The sequence below is a fragment of the Phaethon aethereus genome (genome assembly GCF_964289735.1).
Source record: "Phaethon aethereus genome assembly, chromosome: 20".
Taxonomy (NCBI): domain Eukaryota; kingdom Metazoa; phylum Chordata; class Aves; order Phaethontiformes; family Phaethontidae; genus Phaethon; species Phaethon aethereus.
Window position 1 is genome coordinate 12,898,639 of NC_138596.1, and position 22,208 is coordinate 12,920,846.

The 22,208-nt window shown below is 38.7% G+C and overlaps 1 protein-coding gene across 5 annotated transcripts in view; it reads left to right on the forward strand.

Annotated features, from left to right (window-relative positions):
- The window catches only part of RALGPS1 (Ral GEF with PH domain and SH3 binding motif 1), a gene marked incomplete at both ends in the record, with an annotated part of 108,004 nt that extends 86,612 nt beyond the window's left edge, over nucleotides 1-21,392 (forward strand). The window contains 9 exons of one of the 5 annotated variants that reach the window (XM_082008919.1): nucleotides 11,967-12,093; nucleotides 12,969-13,120; nucleotides 14,371-14,422; nucleotides 14,712-14,804; nucleotides 18,052-18,157; nucleotides 18,968-19,060; nucleotides 19,225-19,330; nucleotides 20,480-20,571; nucleotides 21,363-21,392. In XM_082008919.1, coding sequence (XP_081865045.1) covers nucleotides 11,967-12,093; nucleotides 12,969-13,120; nucleotides 14,371-14,422; nucleotides 14,712-14,804; nucleotides 18,052-18,157; nucleotides 18,968-19,060; nucleotides 19,225-19,330; nucleotides 20,480-20,571; nucleotides 21,363-21,392 — 851 coding nt within the window. The remainder of the gene's footprint in view (nucleotides 1-11,966; nucleotides 12,094-12,968; nucleotides 13,121-14,370; nucleotides 14,423-14,711; nucleotides 14,805-18,051; nucleotides 18,158-18,967; nucleotides 19,061-19,224; nucleotides 19,331-20,479; nucleotides 20,572-21,362) is intronic. The other 4 variants (XM_082008915.1, XM_082008916.1, XM_082008917.1 and 1 more) reach the window with 4 other exon arrangements.
- Between the last annotated feature and the right edge of the window lie 816 nt (nucleotides 21,393-22,208).

Here is a 22,208-nt window from a genome sequence, read left to right on the forward strand (position 1 = left end):
AATAAATATGGGTGTTTTTCCTCTGCCTCCCAGCTCTTCATGTTGGGTGCTGTGAAACCCTTTCTAAGTGTCAAATGGACAGTCTTTTATAGGGAACGTCTTGTTTGTCTCAGGATCATGAATGCTATTCCCAGAGTCAGCTAAACATTTGGTCTGGTCTTCAGTCCATACAGTTCTAAGGACAAAAGAATAAAATCTACAGAAATAATAATTTGGAAGAAAACATTTCTTCAGGAAGGTGCTGTCCCTCTCCCCTCTCAATGCTCACTATTATTAATTGCTGTTTGAAATATAAGGTAGTAGTTCACAGGAGGAATTTTTTTTTTTAACTAAGTAAGTTCAAAAGAAGTTCTTAATTAACACTTTCTTTGTACGGACATGTGTATCGGGTCTGGCTGGGATGGAGTTAACTTTTCCCATAGCAACTGTCATAGTGCTGTGCTTTCTATTTGTAGCTCGGAAGGTTGATAAGGCTACTATGTGTAGGCTTGTAAGGCTGTGGTGTTTTGGCTGCTGCTGAGCAGTGCTCACATCACATTTGTCTCTCCAAACCCACCCCCACCAAAAAAGGCCAGTAGGCTGAGGGTGGGCAAGAGTTTGTGAGGGGACATAGCCAGGACAGCTGACCCAAGCTGACCTGAGTGCTATTCTGTACCATATGATGTGCTCAGCAATAAAAGCTAAGAGAACTTGGCGAGGGGGGGCATTCGTTATTAAGGTGTTTGTCTTCCAAAGCAACCACTACAAGGCCCTTCTTCCCAGCCTGTGGCTGGATGTTGCCTGCTGATGGGAAGTAGAGGATAAATTCTTTTTTGTTTACTTTTGCTTCTGCATGCAGCTTTTGATTTTCTTTATTAAACTGCTTCTATCTTGACCCACAAGGTTTTTTTATCTTATTTTCTCCCACCCTGTCCTGCAGAGGAGGAGGAGTGATAGAGGGACTTGGTGGGCACTTGGCAGCCAGCCAATGTCAACCCACCACATCATGTAATATTTGATTTTGCTTTTGTGAGAATTTGCTTTTTCATACTTGAAACTTACAACTAAGTCATTGCCCCTCATATGTTTATACCTTACATATGTAAAGCAGACATCCAAGTGAACTTTTTTGTTTTCTGGCTTTCACTTTGTATTGCTCACGTTTAAATGCTTTACAGTAGCGTCTTGATGTTAACCTTTCATTAGGTTGATTGTACAAGTTCTAACTTCAGTTGTAGCAGCATAATATGTGATCATCACCAATACCCTGTAATTCTTAATTGAAGGCTTAGACTTTATTAGAGCTGTAATGGAAGGGAATTAAAAATACAGTTCCAAAGCTGGAAACAAGAACTTTGAACTCTCCTGAGCCAGGCAGGTAATATGGCTTTATACTGAAGTGAGCTCAGCTGGAGTCCACAAATGTTGATCGGGACGATGTTCAGTAGTACCTGCTCAATTGACTATGCGATCGTGTGGTATCTGGCAGTATTAGGAGAGGGTGAACGATTCGCTCTGAATCTGTAGTGCCTCTATATGCTCTATAAGGTTGCTTTATTCAGAATGAGAATAAATATGCCTTGAAACCAAGTCTTGAGTCATTCCTATTGCTCCATTTTTCTGTTAGTATTTCCTTCAAAAGCTTGACACAGTTGTGGACTGCTGTATTTCTTGCTCAGATGGAGTTCTCACTTAGTGCCAGTTAGACAATGAATGCCACCAGCATTTTGTAATACCCACATGAATTTTTCAGTGATCTGCACCTGTGTGGCTGCAAAAATGCTACTAAAGGGAATCCAATATACTTTACTGAAAAAAACCAAATTAATTCCTGGAGAAGGTTAGTTAAGTAAGTTAGCATGAATTCAAATTGAAATTTAACTAAGCATGAAGGCAATAATTTATTGTTTATTTCACAACATTAATAAATAGAAATATAGACAAATGTTAGTCTGAGTAATCCCGAGCTAACATACCCAAGTATCAGTAATAAGATATTTTACCATGCAGAATTAAAAATAGCACATTCAAAGGTATTCAAGGTAACTACATTTGGATTCAGATTATAGTTTGAGGTTGTTTCCACTTCAGCCATTGTGTGCCAGGAGTAAATCCTTTGCCGTCATTAAGGTGATAAAAGATGATCTCAAAATAGTTTAGGCAGTAGTTTAATGTTCCAATCAATAGTTTAAGGCATAGGAGTCTGAATACAGTGATTTTACGGTAAAATAAAGGTTCTTGGCTCATAAGGGCCGTTGTCAGTGCAGTTCTCCTGATAGTCAAAAAGTTACTAATAGCAGTAAGTCTAGTTGAGTTCTGCCTGTGACATAGTGCCTTATTATAGGTTGCTGTGTGTTTCCAAATGTGGAGAAAAAGCTTGATATCACAGTAATAATTCCAGAGTCTATAGTGGACTTAAGTGCAGGGGATAGTGTCATCTTCATGTCCTAAAGTATAATTACTTGTGTTGATGATGGAAATGGATTTTCCTTCCCAGCATTGTGACTTTATCTTCTACCCAACCTCAGTTTTCTCTCTTTCAAAAGCAGATTAACAGTATACTTCACCTGGGGACATTATGGGTTTATTTTTTTCCCCTTAAAGTATCTTTGTGAGGGTGAGGCTCAATAAAAAGAGTTAAATCCTTCAGTATTTCTGTTTGCAAAGTACTGGAGAAAACCATGTGTCCATTTTCCACTTTGGTTGCCAACTGGTTTTCCCGTAAATTCAAACAGGAGGCAGACTTCTGATTAAAGTTAAATGTCTCACGACGAGCTATGTTTGGTATATTAGTGGCTAAGATGGTCTCATTTAGTTAGCAAATGCATATATAACTGTGATTAGTGCTTTCACAGGAAGATTTCATGCCTTCCATAATGCTGCAGAGGTTCTTGTCTCTTGCAAGTAGCATTTAAAAAGGAGCTTTAAACAGTTTAGTTGAATGCATTCAGGAACTGTGTGATTCACACAACTTCCTTGGCAGCAACTTAAGCCTGTTCATTCTGCCTTGCTATGGTTTGAGGAGGAGAGAATGTAGCTGGAGAGCTTATAGTCTGCTAACTGTTCACAGTTTCCAGTTGAATTAGCTGTAAAAGACATCTGTGTTCCTGCACTGTTGGCTAGGAGGTGCCCAGCATTTATGGTACAGCTATTAGAGAGATTGTTTTGGAAGGTATAACTCAATACATTTTCCCAGAAAAAAAAAAAATATTTAATGTAATACATGGTTAATAAGTTATCCTTCTAAGCAACTGAAGTTCCTTAGAATTTGCACACCAAGTGTAGCTCAGTATAGAAAACTTTATGCATGTTCTTTATCATCTTAATGTTATTTTGAAAAGTTCAGGGTGCAGTACTAATCAGAACATAGAAAATGATTGCTCATTCTCTGAAATACACCATCCTGTCTTGGAAAACAATATAAAAAGATAATATAATTTTAAAATAAGTACCATATCCAGAAATATTCAGAATATCCAGAAAATTCTATCTAATAATAAGTGACTCAAAGACTGGTCTTCATGATTCTGTGATTTTTAACGAACCCCTTCATTAAAGTTAGCATTTAGGAGTCCTTTTTAGCAACAGCCAGGCCTCAGCTGTGGGCAGCCCTTATTTTGGGGGTTTTGTTATGCAACAGTCAGGGATGGACCCTCACCCCCTCCTTTTTTTTTCTTTTTTTTTTTTCCAAGAAGGTCTTGGTATAATTCTTGAAAGGAGAATAAGTAGACCAGAGGTTTCATGTTACCACCCTACGAGGAATCCAGAGTAATTAATCTGAAACGTGTGTTCTCTTTTTTGTGCTGAGTCCATTCAGCTTTAAGAGTTGCTAAAGAACTTCTAATATTTATTTTAATTAATTAGAAGCAGTAGATTATCGAATGTAAAGTATGTGATATCTAGGAGCTGAAAATGTAGAAACAAAAGGAAGAAGTACTGGGATGTTTGCACATTTGTAACCCTCTGGAAGTAGGTATACTGCAGTAGTGACATCTGTACAGAAGTCCCAGCATTTTAGAATAAAAAAAACCCCATGCCATTATTTTCCATGTAAACACTGAGTTGACATTTAGTTTTGCCATTTGTTTTACTGGTTGCTTTGGCAACTAATAAATAGTTTGTACTAAGTGCTTTAGCAGCCAATCGTTCTGTGGAAATGAGGATTGTCTAATCCTCCAGCAAGTGCTTGGTTATTGCTTCATGTGCATAGTGTCTGCTTTTCTTACACTGTACTTAAGGTAGAAATGGAAGAACTACGTTTTCTTCCCAAAAGTTTACAGACCATCCAGAAAACTTTGCTCTTTAGTTTCAAACTTATACTCATTTCCAATCTCTTCCTCAGTGATTTCCCTACAAATTTTTATAACTCATTTGTTATAAAATTTCTTTCTGAAAGAAATTAATACAAGACAAATGTGTGGGGTTCACATGTTGTTATCAACCACTAAATCCATCCAGAATTAGTGTGTTGTGGTTTTTTTCTTAACAGACCAAAGCTTCACAAAATCTAGAAGAATATTCTGTCACTTTCTGTGACATCCTTACCAAACAAGTCTCTTTAATGTCCTAGTTTACTGCCAAGCTATTACTCCCTAGGAATGTTAAGAATATATAAAACAGCCAGAGGACAAGGGGCTTTTCTGTTTTTTGGGGGGTTTTTTTCCCCTTTTTTCAAAGCAGTCACCTGAAATAATTTCTGCAAAAAGTTATTTTTTGATGGATTGGTTAATGTATTTTGTTGGACCCAAATTTCAGAGTTTTCCTGCAGCTCTTCTCTCACAATGGGTATGTCTTCACTGCCAGTATGGATGTCATCCAAGCTCAGGCACTACCCTGCCAATCCAGCTGCAAGAAATTCAACATTTTTGCTGAAGTTTAAGTAAAGGTCTTGCACATTCCACTGGTGCAGTATAAGTAACACAAATGCTGACAATTAATGAGTCCATAAAAGTAACACCTGAAATTGAAAGTATCATCGTATTCAGTAAGCATTTGAAGGAAATGCACTTAAGCGCACTTACAGTGCAGTCAGAAGTACATTAGAAACATGGTTAGTTGTAGTTGATCTTGATGGAGTGGCACAGACAAAGGTGCCCCAGGTTTCTGGAGCACTTGTCTGGTTTGCTGTTGTCCTTGCTAACTATATTAAACTTGTGATCTTGCCTGTACTATAATTTCATCTAGCACTACATTATTAACATACTTCTACAGTCCTACTTTTGAAGATACTGGATTGAGTACTACTGGGCAAACTCCTCAAGGCTCCATTTTGTACGTTTTGACACTTCATGTATTAACATCAACAAACTCCTCTCTGTGTCCACATCACTTAATTGATCCCCTTCTGGCAACTATAGCAAAAAATGTAAGCCAGAATTGAACAGTCCAAGAAGATTGAACTACTTCCTCACACATGCATGCAGGTTTTTCGTAACAGCCATGGAGTTGCCCCTGCCTAAGCTGTACTTGCCCATTAAGGACATTATTGTCCTGAGATAACAACCCAGCATGATTCACTGTTACGCTTAAATTTATGGGAAAAGAAAGTGTAAGTTAATATGCTCATGTGATTGAGAGTTCTCCTTTTCATAATTGTTGTTATTGATCGACATTACAAAAGATTGACATACATGTAAGTGTTTATTCCCTTGCTGCAAGCCATGCTTTTGGAATTAACCTTTAAATTAGTGGATTTTGTTAATGCAAATTTGAACATAAAGCAAAGACTACATCAAAGGAGGACCATACTGTGTATCTATTCCAAGCATTCTTGGCACCATTAGGTGGTAGCATTTGTAAAAAACAAAACCAAAAAAACCTTGCCAAACTATTCTTGTTACAAATTTGAGGAGATATATATGAGACAGTAAGGACTATGAAGAAACATCTTCTAATAAATTGCCTAATAAGTGTATTCTGGAGTCCTGTAAGCATAAAATAGATTCTAAAAAATAGGACCTGGAAGTAAAGTGAAGCAAAAGAATACCATGTACTCCAGGCCTGTCTCTCTCAATCTCTTGTTTTTTGTTCGCTTGTTTAAGAAATTTGGGATGGGAGGTTACTTGCACAAAGTCAATCAGTTGAGTTTGAGGGAGAAAAGAAATGTTCATATCATGGCTTTTTTTGAATTACTAAATTAAGAAGTTTGTTGTTAGACTTCTTGAAGCTGTTTTCTGATTATTTAGGACAGCAAATCCGTACATTTCACCTGAAAATCCAATGAAGGCTGTAATAAAGGAAGGATCATTGAGAAGTAGAAGGGAATCGAGAAAAAAGAACAAGCTATAGCTGGATAAGTGGACAATAGAAATTAAAGAAACTGAGAATGATTTCAAGGAAAATGTAAATAGATAGCAAGATGTTCTTTACACATATTAGAAGACACTTGAGAAAATCAGTTCATCTGGACTGTCAGTGAAAGAAAAACACATAGAGAAGGAAAATTTATTGGCAGCAATCTTAATCATGTTTTCTACTGAATGTTTCCCTAGACTTGACATACTCTTCTTAAATGCAAAAAATGAAAAGAGAATGAGGATTTGTGGAAGATGAAAAATATGAAGTCTGGAATGAAACAGTGAATTAATCCTTTTCGTCCTGTGATATTTCTAGAATTAGAAATTCTTGATTACCGAAGTAGGCAGATTAATGTTCTATACCAGTTATTATCCTTAGGGTAAAAAAAAAAAAAAAGCACTGCAGAATAAGGTTTCCGAATTAGTTTTTATAAATGTATCTGTAGAGTGGAGGTGAAGATTAGAACAGGATATTAATTACAGCAACAGGGATCATGTGGCAGAAATACAAAATCCCATTTATGTTCCCTTTACTCCCAGGGCATGGTATTAGAAATAGTTTATAGTCCTTTTGAAAAAAAAGAGTACTTTCATTCAATAACCAAAATAATCTTCCTGACCTCTGCAGCAATGGACCTTTGCATACAGAGCAGGCGGACTTCAATTTGTTTGACCAAAACACACTGTTTGTTTGTTTGTGGGCTTTTGTGGGGCTTGGGGGAGCACAGAGAGGTGCAGCTAAAGACTCTGATTCTTGTTGTTGCTTTGCTCTTGTCTGAGAAGCAGCCATAACATACATGTCTCTTGCATGTTGTATGCATTAATAAGCTTTAGTTCAATTGTAAAGCATTACTCTGAAAATTAAAACTATGCTTTTACAATAGCCGTCATTCTAGGTTGGTTTTGGGGGGGGGGGGTTGCGTCATTCTTGATTCTGTGCACAAAATTCTTCTTAAGTTCTTTATTATGTGTTTTGTAAGTAGGTCTTTCTATTTGAAGTTTTAATTATCACCCACTGACTTTGGTTACAATGGCAACAGAACAGTAAAAATTTACAGTGAAGATTTAACTAGAGAGTCTGTGGCTTGGAATGTCTTTATTAAGTTTTAGAGACAGAGCTGGTAAGTATCAGTTTTACTTCTTAGCTGCTCACCAAAAAATAGTAAATAGTTGAGACTTTTTTACCTTCCTGAAAAATCACTCCGTTTTTCAGCATATAGTATGCAACTCATTTTCAGTTTTCTTTTTGGATGCCTAATATTGGTTTACTGATAGATTTTTAGTGGACAGAAATTGTGAACTGTAACTCCTTCACCCTGTTGCTTTTTTTAAAAACTCTGGAGACTGTAAATGTTCACATGTTCTACTGAAGGATTGCAAAAGTAACATTCATTTATAACATTTGAAGGATTATTCATGGAAAAATTATGCAAAGGAAAAAACAGTGAGATCCTTTGGGATATGTGTAAACTTTTCCAAATGTTCTTGACACAGATCTCTGAACAGCACTCAGCTTACTCTTATGAAGTTGTCTCACGTTCCCTAACGCAAACAAATTTTTAATAATGTTTTAGGATTTTTATACATTATTTTTGTGCATGTCAGCATAGTCTTGAAAATGATGCTGAGAATAATGAAAACCAAACTAACCCTTGTTCATGCCAGCTGACTGGAAAATCCTACTAAGAGTGCTTTGTCTCCATGAAAGGCAAAATAACAGAATAGCAATCATGGTAACAGTATGCACTAGGAGAGGAGCCAGCAGAGTAAAGAGGAGAGTTAGCAGTAGCAGATGACTTCACTTATTGGAAAAAAAGGGGCAAAATAACTCAATCTCAAATGAATTTAAATACTGGAATTTTGTTATCAGCAGTATCAAGCATAGCTTTCCCAGCTAATTGCTCAGCAGTCTGGTATGTCCATAAACATCCCTCGGTCTGTGCAGTTTTCATCAGTATCTCACCACTTACCCTCTTTGGCATCCTTCTTGGCACAGGCTCTCTTGTCTCTTACCCCTTTACAGAAATGAGGTCATCTCCCCTGTGCCCCATAACTCATGCTGACACCCTCTGCACCCCAGACTTCTTGCTGAACTGAGTGTACCCTGCAGCACAGGTCCTGTCTAACAGGAACTCTGAACCTCACAGTTCTTCGTAGAGATTTTGACAGCAGAGCAGGTGCAAAGACTTTGTAAAGGTTTTTAAGCTCAGATTTATTTTTACCTTAGCACAGGGTTAACAGAACCAAACTGCATATATTTCCTTCTCTTGCCTTGGAGATGAGGAAGATGCAGAACTGCATAGAAAATGGCCGCTCCAGACAGTGGTACCAACACAGCTGATATTTCTGTCTTCATCTTATCCCACTTATCCCTTCTGTTTTCTGTCATCATGATCTTCACTAAAGACACTTAACTAGGAATTAGTGTAAGTCCATTACTTCCTTCACAGGACTGATGAAAGCAATTTTGATTGCCATGTATAATAGCAAGGAAGCCAGGCTGGAGCTGTTGGCTTAAGTTGTAAGGCTCCTATACCTATTTCCACAAGTTCTGTCACCCTTGACACGTTTCACCTTAGCCGGGCAGTATTTTAACCTGAACTAAAGTCTGATTCTATAATCTTACTTTCAATCTGAGATATGCAGTCCTTTTAGACACCTTTTCTGTTCTGAAGCTGTCAAGGTAATAAAAGCTTGTGCTAAAATCAGGTTATAATGACCAGTCTTTAAATATTTTTGTGATGTATTCATATTAGTGCAAATTTCACTCTATGCTTCTAAAACGGGGGTCTAATTTAAAAAAAAAAAAGGGGAGTGTAAAGTGAAAACTCCCAAAGAACTATTTTTGTTGTTAGACAACATCTCTTAATTTTTTATATGTTTTGATAGCAATACCATTTGAACCTATAAATAGTTTAAAATACCTGGAGTCAAATCCAGCTGACTTTGATTTTGTAATGGCTTGATTGTGTCAGCACAAAATTATTATTTTGCTGTTCTTTCTCTAGATAAAATAATTTTGGTGCAGTCGCCATGTTTATTTCAATAAACATTGTCTTAGAATGAAATTAATCAAATGGTCTTACTGCTTTCAGCTCTGTGACTCTCCATGGTGAGAAACTTAAAACTTTAAACTCTTATGTATTAGAAAATTTAACAGTTGTTATGACAAGTGACATAGTGTTTGTGTGAAAAAGCGCTGCACCATACTGGTACTCATTTAAGGCTGTGCCTTCAGACTGCTACTCTTTCACAGGCTGTAGTTTCAACAGTTTGTTAAACACAATGCTTCAGTAACTCTCAGTGAACTGTAATGTCATCCCCTTAAAAGGACTTAATGTAAATCAGGATTTAGAACTGGCACCAGAGGGAAAGAGCTGAATGACACAACAGGAAGCAATAGAAAACTGAACCAATCCTGTAGCCAAATTAAGGGACAGGTAGTGACTTAATGCATTGCAAGGTGTGATGGTAACCTCAGAGTGGTCACATTAACACTGAAGTTTATACTGAGCTTCCAATGTTGTCTTACAGCCCAAATGCAACAAAATTTTAATTTAAAATGCAGCAGAACATTGTACTCTGTCCTCTTCTGACCACCCAGCCATATGGTTCTGGCTGAATCTCTGGAGCAAGTAATGATTAAAAGTGCTTTTTTTAAAAAAATTGCATGTGGCCTTCAAGCATAAGACCTTCTCTGAAGCCACATATGCTGGTGGCTCATGCTACTGGTGTCATGTTTCACAGTTTTTCAATTGTGTGATTGTAGCAAAGACAGGCAGGCAAAAATGCTGTCCTATATAAGATCGTATACAGCAATAAGGTAGAAAACAGGATTACAAACTGTTTCCTCTTTCTGTTCTCCCACTAAATTGATGCTCTGGTGAATAATATTACTGAAGGTTCCTCTAATGAACTCGTCTCCTCTCTGCCTATTGCTAGAAGCGGTTTCCTCTTTCTGCTTGTCTTGAGACTCCTTTCATTGTTAATTAAACAGCACAATGAACGGTTTGCTCAAATGTGCGGAACACACTGTGGATGAGATTCTTCCCCTGACTGCGAGGGAGCAACCTTTGCAATTCTTCGTAGCAGTGACCCAGTTCATAGTGAAATCCCTGAGTCTAGGCTATGGGGAAATAAAAATACAAGTGATTTGGAATTAATTCCTGTATTTCATACAACTTTGTATAAGTCTATATTGCAGAGTGGGTATTGACAGTAAAGCATCTTGTATCTATTTGTATTATTTTTTGTCCTCTTACTAGGACAAACTCCTTACTGGTTCTCCTGTTTCTTGCCTCTCATGAATCCTCAGTTCAAGGCAGAAGAAATTGATTAATAACTTCGGTGCCTGGGGAGAGATGGAGTCACCTATATAACAGATAGAATCATAGAATATTTCAAGTTGGAAGGGACCCATAAGAATCATCGAGTCCAACTCCCTGCTCCTTGCAGGACTACCTAACACTAAATTATATTACTAAGAGCATTGTCCAGACTCTCCTTGTATTCTGGCAGGCTTGGTGACATGACCACTTCCCTGGGCACTCTGTTCCAGTGATCAGCCACCCTCTAAGAACCATTTCTGTTAGGAGTATACCTTCACATCCTGTTGTCAAACTGTGCCCTGGAATGCTGGGGTTTTGGTTGTTTGTTTTTCTCTTTCTGTTTATCACTAATTTGAGGCCAGACACTTTAGTAAGGATTAGGATTCTGATGATAGTTGTGTGTGGCTTTTCACATCACAAAGTTGCTGTCTCTGTTGGCCTCTTAACGGGTGGTTTTAGCTTAGAGGCCAGGAGCTGATTAAGGTTAAGATCAGTGGAGCCTCCAAGACGTGGTTCCTGTAATGTAGTGGAAGTCTGTTTCACTGCTGCCTGAGCTGAGATAGATACGGGGCAGACGGCCACTTCCATGACCACTGTTCCCACTTCTGTCACAAGTACCAATGCCACAACTAAATGTTTAAAAGTGAAATCTCAACTATTTATTGTGAAGCCAATAATAGCCGTGCATTCACTAAGGGTGATGATAGGCCATGTTGTTCTCCACTGTATTGCAAAGTTCATTGACAGCCTTTTGCAGACAGCATCAAGGAACTGGAACAAGAACAGCTTGTCCATGTTTTCCGTGAGGCCTCATAAAACCTGTAAAACAAGAGGAAGAATAACTGCAGTGAGACATCTCTAGAGCTTATAGATGATTGAGAAGTAATGCATCTGTCTGGTCATTAGATACATGAAGAGCCCCTGCTTTCTCTTACATGCTCAAGCTGTGAGTCAGTATGAGCAGATTGTTTACAGTTTATTCACAACATGGAGTTGTGAGTAAAATTCAAAACATATGTGAGCATTCCTGCTCACACCCGAAGTACAAACTGACTTCATGGCTCTGCGTATTACTCTCTGGCACATCCAGCTGTTGTAAGGGTGCCAAGCCTTTTTGTAGGAGATCATTGTTAAAAGTATGTGCAAAGCTGTTTTAAAAATTACTTCCAGGCAGTTCAAGAATATAGAGATGAATTCATAACAGAAATGAATGGTGTAACCCTAGTGTGCAAGAAACAGTTCTTCGGAAATGTTGCCTTTTGGTTATCTGTAGCAATTCATTTTAATCAGAGGTTAAACACCCCAGCCCATGAAATTTCTGGGTTTTGCATCAGTTCAATGTTAAATGATCTCCATCTTTCAGGTCCATCTGACGTGTCTGCTATTATGAAATTCAGCAGGAGACCCACGTGTCCTGATGCCTCAGTAGCAGCAAGTCTACCTACACCTCCTGTACCAAGGCACAGGAAGAGTCACAGCCTGGGAAACAAGTGGGTACTCCAAGCTCTCTCACGCTCAGGCAATTTCATGCATCACAAAAGGTTTAAGATAGCAGCAGAACACTCTGGTGTTTGTCCCTTCCATTTCTTGTATTGCAAGAGTGCCTCAGACTTTACTGTGTATTCTCTGGGTTTTCTCTTGATGCTTTGTTATTTTTGCTGATGCTATTCTGTGCTAGTGCCAGAGGTTGGCAGTACTCGAAAGCTGTGTATCTACTTTGGTCTGTGGATTCCTGGTGTGCATAACTGATTTTTTTTTTCTTTTGTTTTTTAAACATCTTGCTAATATATCTACAGAAACTTACCAGCTGCTTGGTACACCTTATCATTCAGGGAAGTTGTGACCTATTGCACTGTCTTACCTGGGTAATATGGATTAGAAACATTTTTCTCTACCATTTACGCAGCTAAGTGAGAGCACCTGCTCCCCAGCTAAGGTTTTGGCATCTACCAAATTTCACAATTAACAGGTTAGGGAAAAAGTTGATGTAGCTTGTGTAAGGTCATAGAGTGTTGATGTGTTAGTTCAGCAGTGGCTTCGCTGGGGTCTGCTTTTTTTGTTGTTCTACCTTTGCCTCCACCTCTGGTGCTCAGGTTTTGTACAGAGAGGAGTCAAAAACACTTAAAACTTCCCATCTGTAGAAATTGAATAATTGTTACTTACAAAGACCACTAAAATCTGAAACTTATTTTGGTAGTCAAGGAGCATTTGTGCAGCAGAGGGAAAGTGTGATCAGTACCATTTAACTGACTGCTGCTTAATAACCTACTGGTAAGGTAGAGTCTGAGTGGAAATATCGGGAGCCAAGGCTTGCTTTTAGATGACATAAGAGGGCTTTTGCATTTTTCTCTTTCCAATTTTCCAGCATGATGTGTCAGTTCAGTGTAGTGGAGAGCAAAAGCGCCACCTTCCCGACGGAGAAGCCGCGCCATCTCCTGGATGACAGCGTCCTGGAGTCGCACAGCCCGGCCCGCAGCCATGCACTGAACTCGCTTTTCAGCAATGGCCTTTCCATAGGTAGAGTCTGTGTGGGGAACTGACATTCCTGCTTTTCTGTCCCAGGGCTCTGGAAACTCACAGAGATACCCAAAAGCAGGGAATTAGGATGATCATTAGCTCCTGTGCAAAGACCGGTCCCTTTCATGGAAGAAAGTAGGTCAGAACTGCTACTCTGCTACCTGTCAACTTTTCTCAGTTACCTACTGATGGTTTTGCTAAAAGTGGCACGAAGGAAGGTTGTCTTTGTATATGCTCTGTATGTGACACAGACTCTTTGTCAGGTTTCACCAGGGGAAAAAAGTGATACTGAAAACTGGATATATATTTTGAAAGCTACCTTCTCACAAAGAAAACTTTAATTTTAATGATATATTTTAGAAGATGGGAGAATAGTTTAGCTGTGCTCTCTGAGACTTCAAAAAAAACCATAAAATGAACTTGCGAAAGAGGATGATAACAATTACATGATGGTGTTATAATAATTATAATAAAAAGTGATCAAGAATCTGTGTTCTAAGCAAGAGAAAGCCGCCTTTTAAGTGACTCTGGCTATTTCTAGAACAGGAAATAGACTGTGAAGGATAGCAGGTTACCTGACCAAGAAGAGTTCAACACCGAGATGATCACTGAACTTCTGAAAATACAGTCACAGCTCACTGTGTTATACTGAGCATCAGAAGATCAGTCCTGGGCAAATTGAAACTGTGAACTAAATAGCTGTGCCAGGGAAGGAGGGACAATTCAGTCATGGGCTTGGAGGAGAAATAGGGACTATCATCGTGAATACCATCGTGTTGATTTGTTAGGGCTTCTAGTAGCAGTGTAGAGCTGGCATATCATCTGTTACAGGTGTGCTTGCTAGTTGAAAACAAACAATGATATCACGTCTAATAACTTTAATTGACTTAGAGATGTTGTGATAGAAATAGTCTTACAAAGTAACTGGATTTTGTGTTCCTGAAGTGTTCGGCTTTTTAAGGAAAAGCAGCATAATGAAACTTAAAGTAACATGTAGATATCTGTATTTAAACACAGTAGTAACAATGACTTTGTTCATCAGTGAGATACTATAAATGGGAAGGCTCATGTATGCCTCTTCCAATTTTAGATTTGATCACGAACTCTAAGGACTCCAGCTTTGAAACATGATTTGAGTAAGCAACTTCCATGGTATTATGTAAAGATTATTCTGGTCATCCACATACATTGGCTTTGTATTTTCCCTTCAGTGGTTTTCTTACTCCTTCTCTCTACTACTCTTTTTCTAGATAGCAGTGAAAGCTCAGAATTTAGTGAGGACCTGCCGTCAGGGCTTGAAAGGTGAGTTAGTCTTCATGTACACTCACTGAGCACTCTGCAGACTTAGCTAAGAAATTCACGAATGATCCCCGACATAGGTAAGCCCTAAATCGATAGTTATTTTTATCAAATTACTGAGTAGTTAGGAAAAAATGGTAAACTTTTTCCAATAAAGCACTGTAAAGCTATTGTGGTTTTCTTCCCATTGACCTGAAAAGTTTGGGAACTATCTCTCTCATGTTTACCTAACCCTAACTGTTGAAGTCTCAGACTAGAATTTCCCTCATCAGATACCTGCATTCACCAACAGGGGTCGTTTATATGCCACGCTGGGGCCTAACTGGAGGGTACCAGTCCGGAATTCTCCTAGGAGTCGGAGCTGTGTCTACAGGTACAGTTCAGGGTCTGCCTTGCTCAGTGTATGGTGCTAAACTTTCATTTGGGTCTCTACGCTTTCCTAGTGTAACGTATTTTGTGTACAAGAGTATCAACTCATGGGAGTCTTCCCCTCCTGCTTGTAAAAGTTCCTACCAATGCTAAAGTAGTGATATGGCCCATTCAGATGAAATTCAGTTTAGCTATTGATTTAACTAATTATATGTGGCTTCCATATTGCAGAAAATTACTGTTTATTTTGGGTTTTATGATATTATAGAAGCAGGTTTGTCATAAAGGACATCTTTGCCTTCAGTGACAAATAATGTTAGAAGGATACCTTCTTGACCTTTTCTCACAATTTATTTCCTGATTTGAAGGACAGCTACCCATAACATCTGTTTGTGTCAGAGAGCTATAGTATGATGTGTTGATTTTGTACAGTACAGAGGTGTTACTTTGGACCCTGAGTACCTGACCTGGACTTGATAAATTCTGTGGTAGTGGGAAGTGAAGAAGTATATATGAACAGTAAAGAAAATAGGGCCCTGAAACAGTATTCTGCAAATACTGAGATTTAGTTGGCGTTTAAATCCAGTCAGTTTTTATTTTGTATAAATTAGTTTGATTCAGCCATTGTAGAAATGTTGATATAATATGTAAATGTAAGCACAAACATTTTGCTTGAGTGGGTGACATCTGTTAGCAGCACAAGTTAGAAGTTTGACAGGAATAAAAATACATACATTATAAATAAGTAAAGGAATAAATTTGTGGATTTCTTTCAAAAATGTATACAAGCTAGAAATATAAAATATAAGAAGATAAAATTGTGAAAAGCATATTAAATCCACAAATAAGAATTATTCCCTTAAATACATTTCTTAAGTTTATCCACCATCAAGTAATTCTAATGCTTGCGTTCATTCTTACTTTTCTGAAATTTTAGAATCATAGAATCTTTGGGCTGGAAGGGACCTTTAAAGGCCAGCCCCCCTGCAGTGAGCAGGGATATCATCAACTAGAACAGGTTACTTGGAGCCTCATCCAACTTCACCTTGAATAATTCCAGGGATGGGGCATCAACCACATCTCTGGGCAACCTGGGCCAGTGTTTCACCACCCTCGTTGTGAAAAATCTCTTCCTTATATCTTGTCTAAGTCTGCCCTCTTCTAGTTTAAAACCATTACCTCTTGTCCTGTCACAACAGGTCCTGCTAAAAAGTCTGTCCCTATCTTTCCTATAGGCCCCCTTTAAGTACTGGAAGGCTGCAGTATTGTCTCTCTGGAGCCTTCTCTTCTCCAGGCTGAACAACCCCAACTCTCTCATCCTGTCCTCACAGCAGAGCTGTTCCATTCCTCTGATCATTTTTGTGGCCCTCCTCTGGACCTGCTCCAACAGGTCCATGTCTCTCCTGTGCTGAGGGTTCCACAGCTGGACACAGTACTCCAGGTGGGGTCTCACCAGAGTGGAGTAGAGGGGCAGAGTCACCTCCCTCGACCTGCTGGCCACGCTGCTTTTGATGCAGCCCAGGATACGGTTGGCCTTCTGGGCTGCGAGCACACATTGCTGGTTCATGTCCAGCTTTTCATCCACCAGTACCCCCAAGCCCTTCTCGGCAGGGCTGTTCTCAATCCCTTCATCCCCCAGCCTGTACTGATACTGGGGGTTGCTCGACCCAGGTGCAGGACCCTGCACTTGGCCTTGTTCAACCTCATGAGGTTCACATGGGCCCACTCCTCGAGCTTGTCCAGGTCCCTCTGGATGGCATCCTGTCGGATGCACCACTCAGCTTGGTGAAATCTGCAAACTTGCTGAGGGTGCCCTTGATCACACTGCCTATGTCATTAATGAAGATATTAAAGAGTACTGGTTCCAATGCAGACCCCTGAGGGACACCACTTGTCACCAATCTCTATCTGGACATTGAGCTGTTGACCACTACCCTCAGGGTGCAACTGTCCAATCAATTCCTCATCCACCGAAGTGTCCACCTATCAAATCCATGTCTCTCCAATTTAGAGAGAAGGATGTTGTGGGGGTTCCTGTCAAAGGCCTTACAGAAGTCCAGATAGACAACATCGGTAGCTCTTCCCTTGTCCACTGATGCGGTCACTCCACCCCAGAAGGCCGCTAGGTTGGTCAGGCAGGCCTTGCCTTTGGTGAAGCTATGCTGACTATCTCGAATCACCTCCGTGTCCTCCCTGTTCCTTAGCACAGCTTCTAGGAGGATCTGCTCCATGATCTTCCCAGGCACAGAGGTGAGGCTGAATCTTCTACTGCTTGTATCAGAAAACTAGAATTGGCAAGAGTGTACTAATGGCTAATGTGTATATTAGCACAGACAAGGCACTTCCATTTAATCAAAGAAGATGCATCTGCCAGTTTGAAGTGCTCTTTCTCGCATAGGTGGTGGTACTGTGTGTATCACTTGCACCAGCGTGTGTTTATATGACACCATCATCATACTTGCTCACAGACAGAACAGTGTTCCTTTCACAGCTGAATGTGATCATACACATGTCGTTTTCCTTGTATTCATTATTAGACGTGATTTAGTTGGCTCTTGTAAACTTCATTGGCCCTTATTTTTATAAGAATATTAGGGCTGTGATCACATGGCAGTGCAGAGAGGTTAGCAGCAGATAATTCTAACAGATCATCACCTACCAATCAGTCTTTGGTTCTTATGATCTTAATGGCTGTTCACATTTCTAACTTAGCCTGTACCTGGGTTCTTTCAATTGTAGCACTTTTTCAGTATTGTATATGGGAAGCTCTATGTTCGTCCTGGAAAAGGAAAAAATATTTTAATCACTGTACAATAAATTTTTTGGCATTGTTATATAGCTTTCCCAACTTTTTTGCAATTAGCCAAGGTATTTTTCTACATTGTTTTTTGATAGCTAAAGTTTATTTTAAAATAAAACTACATTTGTGGGAGCTTTTATTGACAAAATTTTAAGCCATAAATTTCCAGAAATCCAGATAATTTCTGTAGTTTACCAGAATAAAATAGAAAATTGCTTGGGTTTGGGCCTCAATATTTATTCTGTTTTATTTTTTTCATGTCTAAGACCACAGAATAGAACCTTTTGTTCATTTGCTATTTTTCAAAGGTCCTGTTTCCTATTTGATATCTAGGTCTGGAAAGTACATACAGATGATACAATATATGTAAGAATGCAGAAAAAATATATTTAGAGCTTAATTATATTTCTTGCTGCTTCTCCTTGTCTGCTCAAATGCATATGGCAATGTTTTATCTCTCCAGCCCAACAGGGCCTTGCAGCTGCACGTGGGGTAATTCCACGGGAGTCATTACCATGGAAGGGCCATTAAGAAGAAAAACATTGCTCAAAGAAGGCAAGAAACCTACTGTAAGTGATTCTAATTCTTCCTGTGATTCTAATTCGGTAGTGGCTGTTTTAATTTCCAGGATTAGATTAAACCTGCAGCTTGATGCCACACAAAAAAATGTTCCTTGTTATTACCAGTTGTAAAATCATTTTCTGTTCAAAGTTTTAACTGAATTATAACAAGGTTGTAACCTTTATATGTCATTTGATCTACAGCAGTTTTGTTTCTCCCTGCATTTGCAAGTAATGCCTCTAGGTTGTGACAGCAGAGCAAGAGTGAAGCAGCTTTATAAATTAGCTTGCATTTCTGTGAGGGCAGAAATTTAGTATTGTGGTGAAATGGAAGGCTGCAGGGCATCCACCCATAGCACCAAAGTCGAGGTAATTCATACTTAGCCTAAATTCACAGGTTTCACATGGTTCTGGTCCTACACATTTGGTAATTTTTTGTTTTCTGTAGAGTGCATTGATATATTTTATGGGCAGCCTTAGTGTTTAGTGCTAAAAGATTTGAAGGATTGCAGAGATGTCATCTCAGTAAATTTTATTGATCAAACGCAGAACTCCTAAGATCTGTCCAGTAGAAGGCAGCACACTTACTTTGCTCTGAAGCAATCAGGCCTGATATTTTTATGAGATACCCAAGTAAGATCTATTGTATTCACAGCCAGCCGTCCAAATTTAGGTAGCTGATCTGATTTTCACCAGGAGACACTCTTTATCTAACTCTGCATTCCTTGCTTCTGAAATTAACCACTTGCTTGTGAATAGATTTTTGAAATGTCGGAGATATGCAGAGGTTTTTCCTAATTTTTTTCCTTTATGATTCAGCTCTCCTCATGGACTAGATACTGGGTTATGCTTTCAGGATCAACTCTTCTGTACTTTGGAGCAAAATCTTTAAGAGGCACTGAAAGAAAACATGTAAGCTTTAAATTTGTTCTAAAAAAAAAAAAATTAAGATCTGGAAGGGTGTTTGAAGTGTACTTGGCTGTTCCAGGCTAAGTCATATGTCTGCACATCATCTACAGTCAGAAGTTAATCGCTAGTACAGTCTCAGCTGTGACTGACTTGTCTATCTCTTCCAGTATAAATCTACACCTGGTAAAAAAGTCTCCATTGTTGGCTGGATGGTGACACTGCCTGACGACCCTGAGCATCCTGATATTTTCCAACTAAATAACCCTGACAAAGGTAGATGTTGCAGGATAGACATTGTCTGCATTATATTTCTGTGACAGGAAGTAGATTAATCTCTATTAATGAGTTTGTAGATTACAGAATTTGCAGTGGCACTCACTCAAATACGATTGGAGAGGGAGACTTTCAATATAGAATTTTAAATGGAGGGTACAAATGAAATTGAAGGTATTTCTATAATATGCTGTGGTGTTTCTGTGGTGCCTACAGAGATGTTGCTGTATCTTGACAGTTACTGTAAATTTTGCAGAAATTGCCCAGCCAGTATGAGATTGCTGCATGTCCATGTGTCCATGTGCCTGTGTACCCTGATCTCCAAGTTTCTGAATAGCTTTCTTAAAATTGGTCAATATCAAATCTTGATTTACACTGAGGCCAATTAAAATATTATGAAAATTCTTCAAACATCAAACATTTACCAAAGAAAGCCTGTTAAGTAATTATTAATTACTTTTTAATAATTAATTTTGAAGTGCCATAACTTTGCCATAACTTCTCCATCTTGATTAAACTTAAAAAACTTCAAAAGATCAGAAAGCCCCTGGACTTACTTTCCCCTTTTAGTGGTTACGTAAAGATTTTTGAGGCTTCCTTCAATTCTCACATTTTCAACTTTGGCGCTGGACATACATTTGCATCTCCTGTGCAAAGTGCATCTCTTGGCTGCTAACTAAAATGCAAGAAGTATTTGATTGCAGGAAACAATTTACAGAATAACGAGGCATAGAGGAAACTCACAATAGGACATCGAAGAAAACTAAGTTCACAAATATTAAAAATATTCATACAAAGTTTGGAAGTAACCACAACATGGTTAAGGTCTTAATGAGGAGAAAGACAGGAGTAAATTGGATGTGACCTAAGTGATCTTTTCTGTGGCTGTAATTTGGCCTCTCTGCTTGTAAAATCCTTTAAGCTTTGCAGGCCACATGTGTTCTCATACTGCCTTCACCCAAAGATTGTTGGATAACATGCCTCACTGACATGGTCTTACATGTTATGAGCACCATCCTGTTTGAGCATTTGAGGTGCAAATTAATTTAACAGTTTACTTCATGACTTTGGCTTCTGCACAGGAATTAGAATCCCTTGAAACTACATGTCTCTGCAAATTTAGAGCCTTTGATTTTCTTATTTTTTTAGGCAATGTTTACAAGTTCCAGACTGGTTCAAGGTTTCATGCAATACTATGGCATAAGCATTTGGATGATGCATGCAAAAGCAACAAGCCTCAGGTAAGGTTATGAAATTTATTTCTACCTACTTTTTCATATTTTCCAGAAAATCCTTACTAGGAAGGATACCTCTTTTCAGTCTGTGTGCACACACAGTCCTGTGGGGACAGACATTAACTCCTCATTTTGTACAGTGATACAATTTTTCAATAGGAAGAATAAAAATTATTTAAAACTACAGATTTCACACCTAATCAGGATTTGTGCAGGTCTAGCTATAGGTTTGATTACCTTAACAGCATATAACCTCTACACTCACTGCTTCAAGTGAGGTAACCCCATCTTTACTTCAGAATGGGCTTTCTCATAGCCAAAGAAAGCAAACATGCTAGTAGCATTTACTCCAGTGACTGGGTCTACAAGTGCCATTGAAGAGAGTGTCCTATAAAATGCTATGTTTGTCCTTTATATAGCAGCCTCAGTCTTCTCTTGAGGAAAATGTTCATTCTTACAAGGATTTCCAAAGGTTATATTAATAGGATTATAAGACCTAAAACAGGATGCAACTCGAGACTCTTCTTTACACACACACATCACACCCCCCCCATGCATTCTGATGACTTTTTAGAATACTTTGGCTGGATTTGGCTCATGAAGAAAAAATCATTTGAGTTTTTATCTTTCCTTTCAGTTCTGGGGTTAGTCCTCTTTTGGGCCTGTTTGGGAGCAATTACACTTTTCACACTGGATAATAAATGATTAGCCCACTCTGTTTTGTAACCTTGCAGTTTCCCAATGCCATAGTAGGCTGAGGAACATTACACTGCTGAATAATTTACATTCTCTTCCAGGTACCTGCCAATTTAATGTCATTCGAATAATTTGCTCTCCTACCTGGTGCGACTTCAAGTGCCAAATTGAAGAAAGAGGCTCCTTGTTCTCTAAGGAGGAAGAGGAGAATGGATTTCCTGACATGAGCCAGCCACAAATATTTCAGCACTTTCCTATGTAACTTGAAAGTGATTCTGGCACAGCTTTTAAAAGCAGAAAGTGAATGTTGTCCTTAGGACTAGTTATAGTCTCATGCACTGAGTGAAAGCTGACAAGTGAGATGGACAGAAGATTAATCCTGACTCCTGCAGGATTCTAGAGCCCTCAACTTTTTGTGGTCGGAGACTGCCATGAACTGATGTTTGAGCACAAACTGAGCATCATGTCTTCTGCCTATTCTTTTTTAAACGGTTCTTTTTATTGTTAAGCTGCTTTGTGTGACTGAAGAATATTTGGCCCATGTTGGGTTTCAATTCTTTCTAACGCATAGAATGATTGACAGTGTTAACTTGCTGCAAAGTATCAATTAGAATAGAAAATTGTGGAACAACATTTTTATAATCTAAGTGCACTGAGTTGCTTCGCAATGTGGCTGCCTCAGATTTTGTATCAAATCTCTGGACAATTCTGCTGTCCACTTTTGAGCTATTTGGGAAAAATGTATTTTGGCACAGGATGGTTGGTTTTCTTTTCATTCAGTTATGTTACTCAGGAATGCCCTGACAATGGATTTAAGGCTGTTTAAATTTATGTTGTGCTAAAGATAGTCTTTCATTCTCTTACTAGTATGATAGTTGCTTACAAGTTTGTTTGGGTTTTTTTCAGTCTGAATGTTGTTCATCTTAATCTTGTGGTGCAGGGAAGCA